At 45.4% G+C, this 19,556-nt stretch overlaps 2 protein-coding genes across 3 annotated transcripts in view; one reads left to right on the top strand and one right to left on the bottom strand.

The window, feature by feature from the left end:
- Positions 1 to 19,556, top strand: part of TTC34 (tetratricopeptide repeat domain 34) — a gene marked incomplete at its 5' end in the record, with an annotated part of 233,841 nt that overhangs the window by 188,108 nt on the left and 26,177 nt on the right. The gene's annotated exons all lie outside the window — the stretch shown is intronic.
- Positions 1 to 19,556, bottom strand: part of PLCH2 (phospholipase C eta 2) — a gene marked incomplete at its 5' end in the record, with an annotated part of 91,820 nt that overhangs the window by 55,045 nt on the left and 17,219 nt on the right. For both annotated transcript variants that reach the window (XR_014175529.1, XM_081954898.1), the window contains 3 exons: positions 865 to 985; positions 2,669 to 2,872; positions 17,040 to 17,133. Coding sequence is in view for 1 of the 2 variants with exons in the window: in XM_081954898.1 (XP_081811024.1) it covers positions 865 to 985; positions 2,669 to 2,872; positions 17,040 to 17,133 (419 nt within the window). The remainder of the gene's footprint in view (positions 1 to 864; positions 986 to 2,668; positions 2,873 to 17,039; positions 17,134 to 19,556) is intronic.

Genomic DNA, 19,556 nt, shown 5'->3' with positions numbered 1-19,556 from the left:
CGTTAAAATTAAAGAAAGAGTTTTCTGATTGGATTTGGTACCTTTTGACCACTGGAAACAGAGAATGCCAGGTGAGTGGGGGAAAGAGGTTTATATTTAACAGAATAGAATAGCATAATAGAGTTGGAAGGGACCCTAGAGGTCTACTAGTCCAACCCCCTGCTCAGGCTAGAAAAACCTACACCACTTCAGACAAAGGGTTATCCAGCATCTTCTTAAAAACTTCCAGTGTTGGAGCATTCACAACTTCTGGTGGCAAGTTGTTCCACTGGTTAATTGTTCTCACTGTCAGGAAATTTCTCCTCAGTTCTAAGTTGCTTATTTTATTTTACAAATAAAAAAAAAATAAAAAAAAATAAAAATAAAAAAAAAATAAAAAAAATTAAAAATAAAATAAAAAATAAAAAATAAAATCAAATTAAAAAAGAATAAAAAATAAAGAATAAAAAATAAAATTAAAAATTAAAAATTAACTAAAAACTAAAAACTAAACTAAACTAAACATGCCCCAACACTGGAAGTCTTTAAGAAGATGTTGGATAGCCATTTGTCTGGAACGGTATAGGGTTTCCTGCCTAGGCAGGGGGTTGGACTAGAAGACCTCCAAGGTCCCTTCCAACTCTACTATTGTATTGTATTGTATTGTATTGTATTGTATTGTATTGTATTGTATTGTATTGCATTGTATTGTATTATAAACTAAACTAAACTAAACTAAACTAAACTAAACTAAACTAAACTAAACACTAAGCTGGTTTCATCCTAAGCAGGACATTATTTCCAACTCCAACTGAGCGTGCAAATAGCAAGATAAAGGAATAAACGTCATGAAGCAGCTAGTCCTCAAGACGGAAAAGCACCTACTCGCTTTTGATGAAGGCGTATTTGTTGATGGTCTCGATCACATCTTTGAAAAGGATCTTGGAGGTCAGAGTGTAGCCGTGGTGGACAATCGGCTCGCCGTCTGGACCGTCCCAGCAGTCAACTGGAAAAGGTGAAAACAGATCCCTGGGACGTTAGACCTATATTGTATGTTTTATTACATGGTTTCTTTTTCTGTCTGGAACCCCAAATCACGCAGGAAAGTACATCTTTGGTGGGGTTTGAGGCTCCAGCTTTCAAAACTGCTAATGGGGAAAAAGGCTTCCGGAAGCCGGAGGACTGATTGGGAGAATATGGTCGGCATGGACCGAGGATGGTTTGAAAAGAATGGGATGAAAAATAAAAGCTGTTTGTTTAACGCAAAGAGGCCGAACTGGGGAAGGAACGTAAAGAGTCAAAACGGAGTGAAGGGTGAACGAGATGCCTTCAAAAGTCCCTCCCAATGCCAAAGTATCAGTTCATCCACCCAGAGAGAGTCACACTCAACAAGGCTTGTAGTCATTGGTTTTACCCCCCTGCCAACTTTGCTCCAGGTAGAGTGAGATCCCTGCTAGGACACAAAAAGCTCGAAATTTGGCTGAGGTTCCCCGGGGACCCTTGTCCCATCTCTCCTTTCTTACAGCTTCCCCAATCGTGCAAGTTTCTTCACCAGAGATCTGGAAAAATGAGAAAGAGGGGGTGTGGGGGGGTGGGCAGAGAGACCGGGAGGGAGGGAGAAAGAGGGGAGAGAAAGAGAGACACAGAGAAAGACAGGGAGGGAGGGAGAGAATGAGAGAGAGGGGGGAAAGAGACAGAGAGAGGAGAGAGAAGGAAAGAGACAGAGAGGAGAAAGAGAGAGAGGGGAAGAGAGACAGAGGGAGGAGAGAGAGGGAAAGAAACAGAGAGAGCAAAAAGAGAAAGAGGAGAGATAGAGAGGGGGAAAGAGATAGAGATAGGAGAGAGAGGGAAAGAGATAGGGAGAGGGGAGAAAGAGAGACAGAGAGGGGGAGAGGCAGAGAGAGGAGAGAGAGGGAAAGAAACAGAGAGAGGAAAAAGAGAAAGAGGAGAGAGAGAGGAGAAAGGGAAAGAGACAGGGAGAGGGAAGAAGGAGAGGGGGAGGAGAGAGAGGGAGGGAGGGAAAGAGAGAGAGGAGACAGAGAGAGGGGGGGGAAGAGAGACAGAGGAGAGAGGAAAAGAGATAGAGAGAGAGGAGACACAGAGAGAAAAGGTTAGGGTTAGACAGGGAGAGAAGAGAAAGAGAGAGAGGGAGAGAGGAAAAGAGAGACAGAGAGAGGAAAAGAGACAGGGAGAGAGAAGAGAGAGAGGAGAGAGAGGGAGGGAGGGAAAGAGAGAGAGGAGACAGAGAGAGGGGGGAAGAGAGACAGAGGAGAGAGGGAAAGAGATAGAGAGAGAGGAGATAGAGAGAGAAAGGGTTAGGGTTAGATAGGGAGAGAAGAGAAAGAGAGAGAGGGAGAGAGGAAAAGAGAGACAGAGAGAGGAAAAGAGACAGGGAGAGAGAAGAGAGGAGAGAGAGGGAGGGAGGGAAAGGAAGAGAGGAGACAGAGAGGGAAAGAGTGACAGAAAGGAGAGAGGGAAAGTGATACAGAGAGAGAAAGGAAGGGAAAGAGAGAGACAGAGGAGAGAGAGACAGGGAGGGAGAGAGAGAAAGAAACGGGGGGACGACAGAGAGAGCAAGAGAGCTTTGTCTATCTGGGGTGGGTGGGAATTGTGGCCATCTTGCCATCACACGGCTGGGTTTCTAAACGGGGCAATTGGAGGGGAGGGCCTGTCCCCCCCCGAACCTCACCTTCCACACACCGGCATCCGGATTGCAGGACCCAAGCGTACATGTCCACTCTGGACTGGGACATCAGCTGGTCTCCCACGAGGTAGGTGTTATGAGACGAGGTGATGAAATAGTGGCTCAGAGGGCGAGTCATATCTTGGTTGATGTGGTAATGCTTGGGGTTGAAAATGTCCCCGGCGGGGCTGCGCATGTACGTGGTGAACCCTGTGAGGAGAAGGGAAAGCAGGAGGAGGGTCTTTATTCCAGGATGAACTTTTTTGGGGGGAGGAGACCTTCTTTACCCCCATGGCTAAGAATTCCCAGAGAACTTGGCCTTGGCAATCCCAGTGGCCGTGTAATAAAAAAACGGGCACCTTCTGTCACATGCGGTGGACTTGTACCAGATTGTTGGGGGCCAAGAGGCTGACTCTGTAAACCGCTTAGAGAGGGCTGTAAAAGCCCTGTGAAGCGGTATATAAGTCTTAAGTACTATTCCTTCCTTCCTTCCTTCCTTCCTTCCTTCCTCCCTCCCTTCCTTCCTTCCTTCCTTCCTTCCCTCCCTCCCTCCATCCCTCCCTCCCAATGGTTAGAATACATTATTTCAGGCTAAGTGTGCCTACTGCCAGCAGTTCGATCCTGATCAACTGGCTCAAGGTCGACTCAGCCTTCCGTCCTTCCGAGGTGGATAAAATGAGGACCCAGATTGTTGGGGGCAAGAGGCTGACTCTGTAAACCGCTTAGAGAGGGCTGTAAAAGCCCTATGAAGTAGTATATGTCTTAAGTACTATTCCTTCCTTCCTTCCTTCCTTCCTTCCTTCCTTCCTTCCTTCCTTCCTTCCTTCCTTCCTTCCTTCCTTCCTTCCTTCCTTCCCTCCCTCCCTCCCTCCCTCCCTATGGGTAGAATACATTATTTCAGGCTAACTCTGCCCACTGCCAGCAGTTCAATCCTGATCAACTGGCTCAAGGTTGACTCAGCTTTCCCTCCTTCTGAGGTGGGTCAAATGAGGACCCAGATTGTTGGGGGCCAAGAGGCTGACTCTGTAAACCACTTAGAGCGGGCTGTGAAGCCCTGTGAAGCAGTATAGAAGTCTAAGTGCTATTGTTAGTGCTACTGCTATATTACATGCAATGAGAATAACCGCATTTTTCAGACTATAAGACGCACCGGAGCATAAGACGCACCAAGTTTTGGAAGAGATACATTTAAAAAGAAAGTTTTTGCATTCTGCAGGCCTCCCAAACCCTCTGCACACCCCATTTTTGGTGAACAACGGGGGATTTCGAGAGTTTGAGAGGCCTGCAAAGTGCTCCTGGGGGCTGGGTGGAGAAATAACGGAAGTTGAAAGAGGGGGAACCAAAGAACTGGAGTCGAAGAGATGTGGCGTCAAGCGATTGAATCCTCTCGTTCTGAAGCTGGACTTACTTATCTCTCTCTCTCTCTCTATTTTTCTCTCTCTCTATCCCTTTCTCTACCTACCTACCTACCTACCTACTCTCTTTCTCTCCATACCTATCTACTGTAATTCTCTTTCTCTATCCCTCTACCTACCTACCTATCTATACTCTCTCTCCCTACCTACCTACTGTATTTATCTCTCTCTCTCTACCTATCTATCTACTCACTCTCTCTACCTACTGTATTTCTCTCTCTCTCTTTCTATTTAATAATAATAATAATAATAAATAATAAATTTGGATTTATTAGCCGCTCCCTTTCCAAGTAGGACTCGGGGCGGCGTACAATGGAGCATATAACATAAAATACATAACAACACCAAACGTACATACATACACAACACATATACATATACACATATACATATACACGGAGGAGGAAACAAATTACATCAATAGACAGTTAAAAATCTACTTTAAAATACCCCAATTGTAAAAACCCAATAAAATTAATATTTAAGAACAATTTAAAAAACAGTTTGGAGGAATGGGAAAATTACGATTGCGATTGAGCCAGGCCGGATAATTGAAAGAGGTGGGTCTTCAGCTGTACACGGAAGGAGCGGAGATCGGAAGTAATCCTGATGTCACGGGGGAGGTCATTCCATAGGGCTGGGCCCATCACAGAGAAGGCTCTGCTCCTGGGTGTCGCCCCCCGACACTGTTTGGCGGACGGCACCCGGAGAAGTCCCTCTCTGTGTAAGCGAATTGGTCGTAGGGATGTGTGGGGCAGGATGCGATCCTGCATATAACTAGGCCCTGTGCCATGGAGCACTTTAAAGATCATAATCAAAACCTTGAAACGCACTCGGTAAACCACAGGCAGCCAGTGCAGCTCGCGCAGGAGAGGTGTTACAGGGGAGTATCTGGTCCTCCCCATAATCACCCGCGCGGCCGCGTTCTGGACCAACTGTAGTCTCCGAGTGCATCTCAAGGGAAGCCCCATGTAGAGAGCATTGCAGTAATCCAGGCGAGACGTCACTAGCACATGGGTGACTGTGCGTAGGGCATCCCGGTCCAATAAGGGGCGCAATTGGCGCATCAGGCGAACCTGATGGAACGCCCCCCTTGCCACGGCTGTTACATGGTTATCCATGGACAGCCGGGTATCCAGGAGGACGCCCAAATTGCGCACCTGTTCCATGGGGGCTAGTTGGACGCCCCCGATGGCCAGAGATGGAAGCACCTGGTTGAACCGGGAGGCCGGAAGCCACAGCCACTCCGTCTTGGAAGGGTTGAGTTTTAGTCGGTTGCCATCCATCCATTTCTCTCTCTATCCCTCTACCTACCTACCTAAGTACTCTCTCTCCCTCTCCCTACCTATCTACTGCATTTCTCTTTTTCTTTCTCTCCCTTTATCTACCTACCTACACTCTCTCTTTTTCTCTCTCTCTATCCCTTTATCTACCTACCTAGTACCTACCTAACTACTCTCCCTCGCTACTGTACTTCTCTCTCTTTCTCTCCCTCTGTCTACCTACCTTATCTACTCTCTCTCCCTACGTATATACTGTATCTCTCTCTCTCTCTCCATATATATATATATATATATATATATATATATATATATATATATATATATATATATATATATATATATATATATATATATATATATATATATATATATATATATATATATATATATATATATATATATATATATATGCTGGTTTTGTTGTATTCGGGTCTTTTCCGTGTAAGGTTGAGGTTGTCTTTGCAACGTTTCGGCAGGATTACACCTGCCATCTTCAAGCTGTGGGCTTAAAATGGGAACGGAGCTGCCGTCTTTCTGTAAGTCTTGGTGGGAGGGGCTTTGTTTCAGTAAGTGGAATGATTGGTTGTGTGGTTGTATCATGATTGGTAGATTGGTGCTGATTGGTGCAGGCTGCGTGTGCATTGTTGTTTTGTATTATAATGGCTTGGGTGGTGGGTGGTGTTCGTTTGTTGGCTAGGGCTGGTTTCCAGATGTTTGGTAGGCGGGAGGTATCATCACGTTTGTTCATGCTGTGGGGGTGTTTCTCTATTTTGATGGCTTCCATAATTTTGTTGAGGTGTTCTGTTTTGGAGATTAACCTGGCTCCTTCAAAGTTGATTTCGTGTCTTGTAGCTTTAAGGTGCTGGAAAAGGGAAGAAGTTTTTTCTTTTTTTCTTACTGCGTTTTTGTGTTCTGTGATGCGTGCATTTATTCTCCTGTTTGTTTGCCCTATGTATATTGCTGGGCAGATTTGGGCACCATGCATCTTTCTATCTATCCCTCTACCTACCTACCTAACTACTCTCCCTCCCTCCCTACTGTACTTCTCTCTCTTTTTCTCCCTCTCTATCCCTCTGTCTACCTACCTACTCTCTCTCCCTACGTATATACTGTATCTCTCCCTCTCTCTCTCTCTCTCTCTCTCTCTCTCTCTCTCTCTCTCTCTCTCTCTCTGTATATATATGTGTGTGTGTGTGTGTGTGTTTTCGTAGATTTTCACGGGTGTAGCTATGCTGGTTTTGTTGTATTCGGGTCTTTTCCCGTGTAAAGTTGAGATTGTCTTTGCAACGTTTCGGCAGGATCGCACCTGCCATCTTCAAGCGTAGGCTCAAAATGTGGGCTTAAAATGGGAACGGAGCTGCCGTCTTTCACTCTGGGACAAATTCAAACAACTAGTCCTTTGGAGAGCAGAAAAAGAAACCTTCTATAAGACAGAAAAACACTCCAACAAACTCTACAGACTAGAAAAACGACAGAAGCCTAACCCCCCTCCTCAGCAACTCATGAAACAAACAGTACACCACATATCAGACAGAACCCTCACCACAGCTGAAACCAATGTCCTTTCCAGAGGATTCAACTTTGCAGTTGCCCCTAAACGCATCCCCACTGAAGACATCATATGCGGAGTTGAAGCTACACTCATCAAAATCAACCCAGATGAAGCCAATAAAATCAGACTTGCAGTCAGCAACGTCCTTTGCTCCAGCAATCCACCCAGAAGCAACTTACAGCAACAGGAAGAAAAAGCACTCACCAACCTGAGGAAAGACAACAACATAATCATTCTCCCAGCAGACAAAGGAAACGCCACAGTGGTGATGAACACATCTGACTACCAAGCCAAACTATCCAACCTACTCCAAGACCCTGCTTACAAACCTATAAACACAGACCCCACCACCTACCTGGAAAAAACCACCAAATCCAAAATAAAAGCCTCTGCCATCAGTGAAGAGATCCAGCAAAGAATCATCCCCAGAGAGAAATCTTCCAGATGCCCCAAACTCTATGGACTCCCCAAGATACACAAAGAAGGAACACCACTCAGACCCATAGTCAGCTCCATAGGCTCACCTCTACAGAACCTTGCCAAATTCCTCGCCAAACAACTCCAACCCTACGCAGAATCCATCACCTCAAACGTACAAAACTCACTCCACTTCATAGAAACAAAAAAGAAACAAAACTTACAACCCAGTGACCTACTTGTGAGTTTCGACGTCATATCCCTCTTCACCCAAGTGCCTATAAAAGAAGCCTTGACAGCCATCCAGAAGAAACACAACCCCCCTAAACACATCCTGGACCTGACCAACCACTGCCTAACCAACACATACTTCATCCATAATGGACAAAGATACAAACAGATAGAAGGAGCACCCATGGGATCACCCCTCTCTCCTGTCATTGCAAACTTATACATGGAACATTTTGAAACCAACGCCTTAGACAAATCTGAACACAAACCCAAACTCTGGCTTAGATATGTTGATGACACTTTCGTGATTTGGCCACATGGAAAAGAAAAACTGGACAACTTCCTCACACATCTCAACAACCTACACCCCAAAATACAATTTACCATGGAAATAGAAGCAAACAACCAACTTCCCTTTCTGGATGTCCTAATCTACAAAAAACCCAATGGCTCCCTAGGACACACCATCTACCAGAAAAAAAGACACACCAACCGCTACTTAAATGCACAATCCCATCACCACCCTGCACAGATCAACTCTGTGGCCAAGACCCTCATCTCCAGAACCAAACGCCTAGCTGACAAAGACCACCTGAAAACTGAATTACACAAACTCACAAATGTATTAATCTCCAATGGATTCCAAAGAAAAACAATCACCAACCTAATCCAAAAGGAGACTCCCCCAAAAAACCAAGATACAGAACAGGACTATGGCATCGCCCTCCTCCCTTACATCAAAGGCACCACAGATAAAATCAGCAAAATTCTCCACAAGCACAATATCAGGACAGCCTTCACCACTGACCAAAAAATAGCCAACATCTTAAGAAACCCCAAAGACAAAATCCAGCTAGAAAACCAAGGAGTCTACGAAATACCATGCAAAATCTGCCCAGCAATATACATAGGACAAATAAAAAGGAGAATAAATGCACGCATCACAGAACACAAAAATGCAGTAAGAAAAAAAGAAAAAACTTCTTCCCTTTTCCAGCACCTTAAAGCTACAGGACATGAAATCAACTTTGAAGGAGCCAGGTTAATCTCCAAAACAGAACACCTCCACAAGAGAATAATCATGGAAGCCATCGAAATAGAGAAACACCCCCACAGCATGAACAAACGTGATGATACCTCCCGCCTACCAAACATCTGGAAACCAGCCCTAGCCAACAAACGAACACCACCCACCACCCAAGCCATTATAATACAAAACAACAATGCACACGCAGCCTGCACCAATCAGCACCAATCTACCAATCATGATACAACCACACAACCAATCATTCCACTTGCTGAAACAAAGCCAGCACCCCATCCCCTCCCACCAAGACTTACAGAAAGACGGCAGCTCCGTTCCCATTTTAAGCCCACATTTTGAGCCTACGCTTGAAGATGGCAGGTGCGATCCTGCCGAAACGTTGCAAAGACAATCTCAACCTTACACGGGTAAAGACCCGAATACAACAAAACCAGCATACCTACACCCGTGAAAATCTACGAAAACACACACACACACACACACACACACACACACACACACACACACACACATATCTATATCTATATCATCTATATCTATATCTATCTATATCTATATCTATTTCTATTTCTATTTCTATTTCTCTCTATCTATCCCTCTACCTACCTACCTACCTACTGTATTTCTCTCTCTCTCTCTATTTCTCTCTCTCTCTATACCTTTATCTACCTATCTACCTAACTACTCTCTCTCCCTCCCTACCTATTGCATTTCTCTCTCTTTCTCTCCCTCTCTATCCCTCTATCTATCTACCTACTTTTTAAAAAAATTTGCCTCTTCAAAACCTTGGTGCGTCTTATACTCCAGTGCTTCTTATAATCCGAAAAATACGGTACTCATCGCTTAATCTCCCTGTCAGAATGACTGAGAGGGAGGAGGAGGAGGATGAATTGTTAGACACCCCCCCCTCCGCCCCCGAATCCTTAACTTGTTGGAGAAAGAGGGATAATTATCGAGACAATGTCTTAAATATGCTTGAGTAATTACATGCGGATTTAATTAACGCTGCCCGAGTACATCGGCGTCGAGAAAAATCCATAGTAACGCAGAAAACCCATCCCTGTCAGCGCCGGATGAGATGTAAGTGGTCCTCGACTTACGACCACAGCAGAGCCCGAGATTTCTGAGGTTGAGCGAGACGTTTGTAAAGCGAGTCTTGCCTCGTTTTGTGACCTTTTCTCGCCACGGTGGTTAAGGGAACGAGTGAATAAGTTAGTCACTCGGTTGTGGAGCAGATCCGGTTTCCCGGTGGATTTTGATTGCCAGAAGGTGGCCAAAAGGGGATCGCGTGACGCCGGTGACCGTCGTAACTGGGAGTCAGTTGTCAAGCATTTAAAGCTTCAACGGTCGTAAGTGTGAAAAAGCCGGATGCAGGATGATGGAATCCTGTGTTCCCCCTTTTGGGACTTTTTGACAAGTGACATCATTGGGAAACAAGATTCACTGGACATCTGTGTGGCAACTGAAGCACTGCAGTCATTCACTTCACAAATAACAGATTAACAGTGTTGGAAGGGAACTTGGAGGTCATCTAATCCAACCCGCTTGCCCAGGGAGACCACACACTATTTCTGACAGAAGGCAATCCAGTCTCTTCTTGAAAGCCTCCAGTGATGAAGCTCCCACAACTTCTGAAGGCAACTTCTGTCCCATGGAATATGGAATACCAGAGTTGGAAGGGACCTTGTAGGTCATCTAGTCCAACCCCCAGCCCAAGCAGGACACTCTACACCCTTTCTGACAGAGGGCAGTCCAATCTCTTCCTGAAAGCCTCCAGGGATGAAGCTCCCACAACGTCCGAAGGCAACTTCTGTTCCATGGGTTGATTGCTCTCACAGTCATAAAATTCCTCCTTATTTCCACGTTGAATCTCTCCTTGATCAGGTCTGGCAAGCGAGGTTGTAAAAAATGGAGTGAAACTCACTTCGCAAGTGTCTCACTTAGCAACTCTGGTTGCAACCTGAGGACTACCTGTACTGTATAATCCAGGCCAGTAAATGCACCTTAAGGTCCCTCCTACCTACCTCCACCATCCGTGGCATTTGAACCAATTAGGCAGGAGACGAAGGGTGAGATATAGACAAGATTTCTACCGAGAATGGAGTGTTTTGGGGTAGCTCGTTCAACTGCCTTTCAAACGGGTCCACTTTTTTTTGGGGGGGGGGGGGAGGAACAATATTGGAGTGAATCCTTTCCAATGCTTTCCCTCCCAGACAGGGAAATCTCCGTTTCAAAGCCGAAGAGCCAGCGCTGTCCGAAGACGTCTCCGGGGTCGTGTGGCCGGCATGACTCAACTCCCGAAGGCGCACGGAACGCTGTTCCCTTCCCACCAAAATAAGTGGTCCCTATTTTTCTACTTGCATTTTTCAACGTGCTTTCGAACGGCTAGGTCGGCAGAAGCTGGGACAAGTCACGGGAGCTCACTCCGTTACGCGGCGCTGGGGATTCGAACCGCCGACCTTTTTGATTGACAAGCTCAGCGGCTGTGATATCGGCTTCCATCTTTTTCTCCTCTGCAACTGGGGTGGGGAACAGAATTCCCACCGGCTCCAGTTGATGCCGTCTGTTTTCTAATTCTTCCCAACCACAGCTTGGAGTGTGTGTGTGTGTGTGTGTGTGTGTGTGTGTTTATCTCCTCCAGTTGGATTTTGTTTGCGCTCTTTGGTGGTGGCGACAGCTCTGTCAATTTGTGTTGCTATAGATTACCTAGCAACTAAGGGTCGGGAAGCATGTTACATATTTAATATGTGTGGAGCCTTCTTGGCTTTGCTGAAAAAGACTTGAGTTGTAGACAGGAGGTAGAGGATGTCCTATCCCTCCCCCCCCCACTCGGTTGAGGGAGGGCCGTTCAATTTGGACACAGATGGCCTCTTTGACCCCTCTTTCAAACCAGCGGTCCTCTCTGGGCAAATCACACCCATTTGAACTACTCAGGTGATGCTAAGGACACCGATAAACCTCCAGGTGGCCTCAATGACCCTCTGAAAGGATGCAAATGACCAGCTCTGCCTGCAAGGAGTATCAATCCTTCCATTCCCCATCATCCAGTCGGAGATGAAGAAGCCTCTTGGATGAGGAGAGAAACATCTTCAAGGAAAAAAATGAGGAAGTCCATTTGCCTCCTGAAAAAGCACCTTTGGGACAGAGATCAACCTCCAAGTGGCCTCAACGACTCTCTAAAAGGATGCAAATGACCAGCAGTCTGCAAGGAGTATAAACCCTTCCATTCCCCACCATTCAAATGAAGCTTCTTGGATAAGAAGCAAAATGTCTTCAAGGAAAAACCAGAAAGTCAAGTTGCCTCCTGAAAAAAAAAGCCCCTTTGGAACAAAGTTAATCCTCCAGGTGGCCTCAATGGATCTCTAAAACGATGCAAATGACCAGCGCTTTGCAAGGAGTATAAATCCTTCCGTTCCCCACCACTCAGGGCAACAAGAATAGAATAGAATAATAGAATTGGAAGGGACATTGGAAGTCATCTAGTCCAACCCCCTGCTTAGGCAGGAAACCCTACACCATTTCAAACAAAGAGCTCTCCAATCTCTTCTTAAAAACCTCCAGTGCTGGAGCCTTTGACCTCTGGGGCTGGAGAAGACTCCTGCATTGAGTCCCTTGGACTGCAAGGCCATCCAACCGGTCAGTCCTAGAGGAGATCAACCCCGACTGCTCTTTAGAAGGCCAGATCCTGAAGAGGAAACTCAAATACTTTGACCACCTAATGAGAAGGAAGAAGGACTCCCTGGAGAAGAGCCTCATGCTGGGAACCATGGAGGGCAAAAGAAGAAGAAGAAGGGGATGGCAGAGAAGGTGGTGGCTGGATGGAGTCACCCAAGCCGTCGGCGTGAGCTTAAATGGACTCCAGAGGATGGGAGGGGACAGGAAGGCCTGGAGGAACGTGGTCCATGGGGTCGCGATGGGTTGGACGCAACTTCCCAACTAGCAACTACTCTATCTATCTATCTATCTATCTATCTATCTATCTATCTATCTATCTATCTATCTATCTATCTATCTATCTATCTATCTATCTATCTATTATCTATCTATCTATCATCTATCTATCTATCTATCTATCTATCATCTATCTATCTATCTATCTATCTATCTATCTATCTATCTATCTATCTATCTATCTATCTATCTATCTATCTATCTATCTATCTATCTATCTTGCCTGTCTCTTGGACTGCAAGGTGATCCAACCGGTCAGTCCTAGAGGAGATCAACCCTGACTGCTCTTTAGAAGGCCAGATCCTGAAGAGGAAACTCAAATCCTTTGGCCACCTAATGAGAAGGAAGAAGGACTCCCTGGAGAAGAGCCTCATGCTGGGAAAGATGGAGGGCAAAAGAAGAAGAAGGGGACAGCAGAGAAGGAGATGGCTGGATGGAGTCACCGAAGCAGTCGGCGTGAGCTTCACTCCAGGGGATGGTAGAAGACAGGAAGGCCTGGAGGAAGACATGGGGTTGCGATGGGTCAGACACAACTTCGCAACTAACAACAAAGTCCAGCCGAAGGTGATTAAAGCAGAGATGACAAGAAATCAGAAAGCTAATTTGGAGAAGTGGGGGGGGGAGGAATTCATATCTATGAATCTCTCTCTCTCTTTTGATACAAAGGATTCTATCTATCATCTATCTTTCTATCTATCTATCTATCTATCTATCTATCTATCTATCTATCTATCTATCTATCTATCTATCTATCATCTATCTATCTATCATCTATCTATCTATCTATCATCTATCTATCTATCTATCTATCTATCTATCTATCTATCTATCTATCTATCTATCTATCTATCTATCTATCTATCTATCTATCTATCTATCTATCTATCTTTTCCCCAAGTGGTTCTCCATCCATCTCCATTTATCTTCTGTTCTCCTTCTCTCAATTCCTTATCGGAATAAAACAAAGGCAGACTCATTTTTCAAACCTGACTTTAACTCAATCTGGTCGCACAGAATCGATATTTTTATGAAGGTGGACACTCCGCAAAGCGACAGCTTCGGACAAGGGAGGGGGGGGAGTAACTGCTAGAGTTATTTTTTGGGAGGGAGGGGAGGACGTGGGGAGAAAAAAGAGAAGCTGACATGGCAAAGCGGGTGTTGCCGGAGAAAAAACAAAAAGGACGCGCCAGAAAGTGGCTTGATTGTAATCGGCTGCCCATCAATCTTAGGAAACCTTTTGTTGTGTCTTTGTGTTTGTTTGTGTGTGTGTGAGAAAGTGCTGGTTTTTACTTTTCTTTTTAAGGGGGAAGTTTATAAAAGCTAGAAATCTCAAGAGTTCTCGTCGTTGCAAGACTAAACTGAATGTGGATAGAAGAGAGAGTTGGAAGGGACCCTGGAGATCTTCTAGTCCAACCCTCTCTGCTTAGGCAGGAAACCCTACAACACTTCAGACAAATGGCTATCCAACATCTTCTTAAAGACTTCCAGTGTTGGGGCATTCACAACTTCTGGAGGCAATTTCTGTTCCACTGATTCATTGTTCTCACTGTCAGGAAGTTTCTCCTGAGTTCTAAGTTGCTTCTCCCCTTAATCAGTTTCCACTCATTGCTTCTTGTTCTGCCTTCAGGGGCTTTGGAGAATAGCTTCAAAACAGCCCCAAAGTGCCCCCAAATTAAGCTGTTTTTCAGGCCATTTTCAGGCTGTTTTTGGGGGCCAAAAATGGTAAAAGTAAATTAAAAAGCTGGTTGCAGTGACTGAAGATGGAATTGCTAGCAGGTGTAAGGGAAACATTGGTGCCTGTAGCAGATGCCCTGGAAAGGGGGGGGGGGGTGAGGTGTCCTTGACAATTGATTCCCACCTGCTGTTCCCTGCAGGGGCAGCGTCCGGCCAAACAAGTCCACGGATGGGGCAGCTGGCAAGGAGACCCTGTCATTTCTCCGAGGACTGCTGAAGGAGAGGGCGCTAAAGCAGCTATTAGAAAGTGTGGATCTCAGCTTGAAATTCAGAACAGCTGACGTCCGGCGAGGATACTTTTGGGGGGGATGAAACCCCGACATCTGCCTAGCTTGGGTCCTTGGGAAGGGCTTGACGGGGGGATGGAATGGCCAATCTCAGTCCAGACATCTGGCTGACTGTGTGCCCAACCATAATGCTAATGCTAATGCTAATAATAATAATAATAACAACAACAACAACAAACACCTTAGAGATGGCTGCTGGCAATTTTGTCCAACAGCTCTTTCCTTTCCTTCCTTCCTTCCTTCCTTCCTTCCTTCCTTCCTTCCTTCCTTCCTTCCTTCCGTCAGCGTTCCAAATATCATGCAGAATATCCTTCCTTCTCTTTTCTTTCTTCTCTTCCTTTCTTTCTCTTTTCTTTCTTTCTCTTTTCTTTTTCTCCCTCCCTCTTTCCCTCCCTCCCTGCCTCTCTCTTTCTCTCCCTCCCTCCCTGACTTTCTTTCTCTCCCTCTCTTCTTCCCTTCCTTCCTCTCTCTCTCTCTCTCCTTTCCTCCGTGTCTATCTCTTTCTCTCCCTCTCTTCTTCCCTCCTTCCGTGTCTTTCTTTTTCTCTCCCTCTCTTCTTTCCTCCCTCTGTCTCTCTCTCTATCTCTCCCTCCCTCCCCACCTCTCGCTCCCTCTCTTCTTCCCTCCCTCCCTCTCTGCTCTCTCTCTCCCTCCCTCCCTCTCTCTTTTCTCTTTTAAAAAAACAAGAGAAAATTCTCTGCTTGTCAGGAATTCTTTTTAGAGGACACTCATCCTGATTGGGTGTTTTAAAACTATGTCTGATGTCTGAGGGCCTTTTACTACCTTAAGATTTCTTTTGACCAGTTTTTTAAAAAGTATAATTGCCATTATTTCCTGCCCTGGGGGGTGAAGGCATGACAGTTTGAAACCTGTGCGAGTTTCTACTCATTTTTGTTCATTTTGTTGCTGTACTTATGACTGTTGTTCCCTGCATCTGGAGTCTCTTTGGGCTCAACATATTTACAAATGCTGGGGGACAGACCCAAACTAGTGACGTTTAATTGATGTTTCAATTAAAATCAAACTACCGTTACATCAATTACCTTTGGACAATTTGGACGCAATTTAAAAATGGCATTTTTGGAAAGCAGCCCCAGGGGGAAAAAAATAAAGATGAGGGGAGAGAAATAGCCCATTTTTCACAAAACGAGGATAAGACGCGATATTCCGTTTTTGAGCAAACGTCCGGAGGAACACAATATCCCAAAGGTGCTTTTTTTTTTTTCCAGGAGGCAACGGGACTTTCTTCTTTTTCTTTTGAAGACATTTCGCTTCTCATCCAAGAAGCTTCTTCAGCTCTGACAGGATATAGTGAGGAATGGAAGGATTGGTATTCCTTGCAGACAGAGCTGGTCATTTGCATCCTTCTAGAGCAGTGTTTCTCAAACTTGGCGACTTTAAGTCCTGTGGACTTCAACTCCCAGAATTCCCCAGCCAGCTATGGGGAGTTTGAGAAACACTGTTCTAGAGGGTCGTTGAGGCCACCTGGAGCAGTGGTGAAATTCATTTTTTTTACTACTGTTTCTGTGGGCGTGGCTTGGTGGGCGTGGCTTGGTGGGCGTGGCAGGGTAAGGATACTGCAAAATTCCCATTCCCTCTCCACTCTGGGACCAGCCATTGATGGCATTTACTCAAAATTTCCGCTACCGGTTCTCCGAACTACTCAAAATTACCACTACCGGTTTTCCAAACTACTAAACATTTAAAGTACCGATTCTCTGAACTACTCAAAATTTCCACTTCCGGTTCTCCGAACTACTCAAAATTTCCACGTCCGGTTCTCCGAACTACTCAAAATTTCCACTTCCGGTTCTCCGAACTACTCAAAATTTCCACGTCCGGTTCTCCGAACTACTCAAAATTTCCACTTCCGGTTCTCCGAACTACTCAAAATTTCTACTACTGATTCTCCGAACTACTCAAAATTTCCACTTCCGGTTCTCCGAACTACTCAAAATTTCCACTTCCGGTTCTCCAAACTACTCAAAATTTCCACTTCCGGTTCTCCGAACTACTCAAAATTTCCACTTCCGGTTCTCCAGAACCTGTCAGAACTTGCTGGATTTCAGCCCTGACTTGGGAGGTTTATCCATGCTCCCAGGGTCATCCTAGTAGGTGCAAATGGTTTCTGTAGTCTGCTATTTTTTTTTTTTTGTCTCCTCTGGAAATCCGTTCCTACTATCCTGCCAGAGCTGAAGAAGCTTCTTGGATGAGAAGTGAAACGTCTTCAAAAGAAAAAAAACACCAAGAAAGTCCAGTTGCCTCCTGAAAATAAAATAAAAAGCACCTTTGTGCAGCCATGACTTGGATGACGGATAATCTCTACGGACTTTTTAGCTACGCAATGCCAGAACCCGTAAGGCGGTAATCCTGATGCACGCAGAACTGTCCCGATCTGGGTTGTGTGACTGAAAACATCCCACCTGCTGAAGGTGATGGGATTGGTTGGTTTAAAAACTTACCGTCAATCCCCAGGGCTCCTTGCTGCCTGTTTTCCGGACAAGGTTCGAACTGGTTGATGATTTCCAAGCAGTGTTCCTTGGTGACATTGCTCATCTAAATAAATAAATAAAGAAAGAAATGTGATGTGTGGATACAAATGGGGGCATTCAAGTGACATTCAGCCCATGGTCTTGTAACGTCGGGGTTTCCTTTTTCTGACGAATGCAAAGAGGTTTTAAGCAGTATTTTGATCACGTGACTGTGGGGTGGGGTGGGGTGCGTGCTGCAATGGCCGTTAACTGTGGAACCCGGTCATAAGTCACTGTTGTCAGTACCGCTGTAATTCCAAACAGTCACTAAACGAATGATTGGAAGCCAAGGACTAACTATATTCTATGTGGAAAGCCTGCACTGGGGATCTCCAGCAAATTCAAGAGTTTTTCAGACAGAAAACAGGAATTTTTGCATTTTTCCTTCCTTCCATTCTCCCTCCTCTTTCATTTTTCCTTCCTTCCTTCCCTCTGCTCTCATTTTTCCTTCCTTCCTCTTTCATTTCTCCTTCCTTCCCTCCTCTTTTTTTCCTCCCTCCTTCCTTTTCATTTTTCCTCCCTTCCTTCCCTTTCATTTTTCCTTTCTTTCTTCCTTCCCTCCTCTTTCATTTTTCCTCCCTCCCTCCTCTTTCATTTTTCCTTCCTTCCTTCCCTCTGCTCTCATTTTTCCTTCCTTCCTCTTTCATTTCTCCTTCCTTCCCTCCTTTTTTCCTCCCTCCTTCCTTTTCATTTTTCCTCCCTTCCTTCCCTTTCATTTTTCCTTTCTTTCTTCCTTCCCTCCTCTTTCATTTTTCCTCCCTCCCTCCTCTTTCATTTTTCCTTCCTTCCTTCCCTTCTCTTTCATTTTTCCTTCCTTTCTTCCCCCCTCTTTCATTTTTCCTCCCTCCCTCTTCTTTCATTTTTCCTTCCTTCCCTCCCTCCCTCCCTCCTTTCATTTTTCCTTCCTTTCTTCCCTCCTCTTTCATTTTTCCTCCCTCCCTCTTCTTTCATTTTTCCTTCCTTCCCTTCTTTCATTTTTCCTTCCTTCCCTCCCTCCCTCCCTCCTCTTTCATTTTTCCTTCCCTCCCTCCCTCCTTCCTCTTTCATTTTTCCTTCCTTCCCTCCTCTTTCATTTTTCCTTCCTTTCTTCCCTCCTCTTTCATTTTTCCTCCCTCCTTTTATTTTTCCTTCTTCCCTTCCCTCCTCTTTCATTTTTCCTTCCTTCCCTCCTCTTTCATTTTTCCTCCCTCCCTCTTCTTTCATTTTCCCTTCCTTCCCTTCTCTTTCATTTTTCCTTTCCTCCATCCCTCCCCCCCCTCTTGGACACTCTGATTCCAGTCCATTTGGGGAGATTCATAGCAACCCCCGCCCAAAACAGCAGTTTGCAACACAGATAAAAGGCGTAAGATCCAGCCAACGCTTCACAAGCGTATCGCAATACAAGCCCTGGAATTTCTCTCTCACTGACGCCGAGCGCTGGGCCAGGATAAATGGATGTGTATAGAGCTTGCAGCTCAGTCCATGGGAAAACAGACAGTAAATCAATGTGGAAACACAGAGTAGGCACCGCTTCGGAGAGTTGCAAGATCGGTGCATGGACCGTTAAACCGACAGCGCATAAATATCCTTCAGGCAGGTGTGCCTAGTGGTGGAATTTAGCCATTGAAGTAGAAAGGATGAATCATTTAACACAAAGAGGCAGGGGGAAAAAAAGTATCTGGGTTTTATTCCAGAACTCCGACGCTTCAACGAGGACGACAAATTTTATCAGGATTTGCTTCCCGTCCCAAAATTGCACCCACTGCCTTAAAATCGTTTACCGGACAAGATTGTAAACCGAGCAAAAGATGAAAGGCAGCGAGGAGGAGAAGAAGAAGAACAACAAAAGTACTGGTAACTCCTCAACTTACGAAAGCAATTGATCCCACGGTTGCTAAGTGAGACATCTGCGCATGCGCACACTGGGAACAGGCTCCAGCTGTTCTTCTGCCTCACTGATGTTCGACTCTGAAGGCAGCTGATAACTGGCATATGGCTCTGGCCCCCTCTCTGCCTCCGACACAGAGCCCTCCTCAGAGCCTTCCCCAGACTCCAGGACTGGCCCATCTTCCTCCCCAACCCTCCTCACTGTCCGAATCTGCTGCCCGCTCTGCTGGCCACCGGCGGTCCACAAGTTTGTCAATATTAAGAAGGACTTTATTTTTAAGGGCAAAAAACCCACAAGATGATTTATGTTTGTCTGCAAATATTTGGACAACTTCCCCGATTGTCGGAGGTGACCTTATTTTCACACCAGGCGTTTATAGTCCAAACTGTATTTCAGCAAAAAAAATCACTTTGAAGAGTTCTTGGAAAAGTCACGTTTTCGCGAGAAACGACTGAGCCGATGAATGAGCAGAACTGATTATTGCTTTTGGGAGGCGGAAGCAGTGAAGTTGGGATAGACGGTGGTCGGTACAGGTGGTCCTCGACATACGACCACAGTGGAGTCTGACATTTCGGTTGTTA

The sequence above is a fragment of the Natrix helvetica genome (genome assembly GCF_964273705.1).
Source record: "Natrix helvetica genome assembly, chromosome: 5".
Lineage (NCBI taxonomy): Eukaryota > Metazoa > Chordata > Lepidosauria > Squamata > Natricidae > Natrix > Natrix helvetica.
This window is presented reverse-complemented; position numbering and strand designations above follow the sequence as displayed.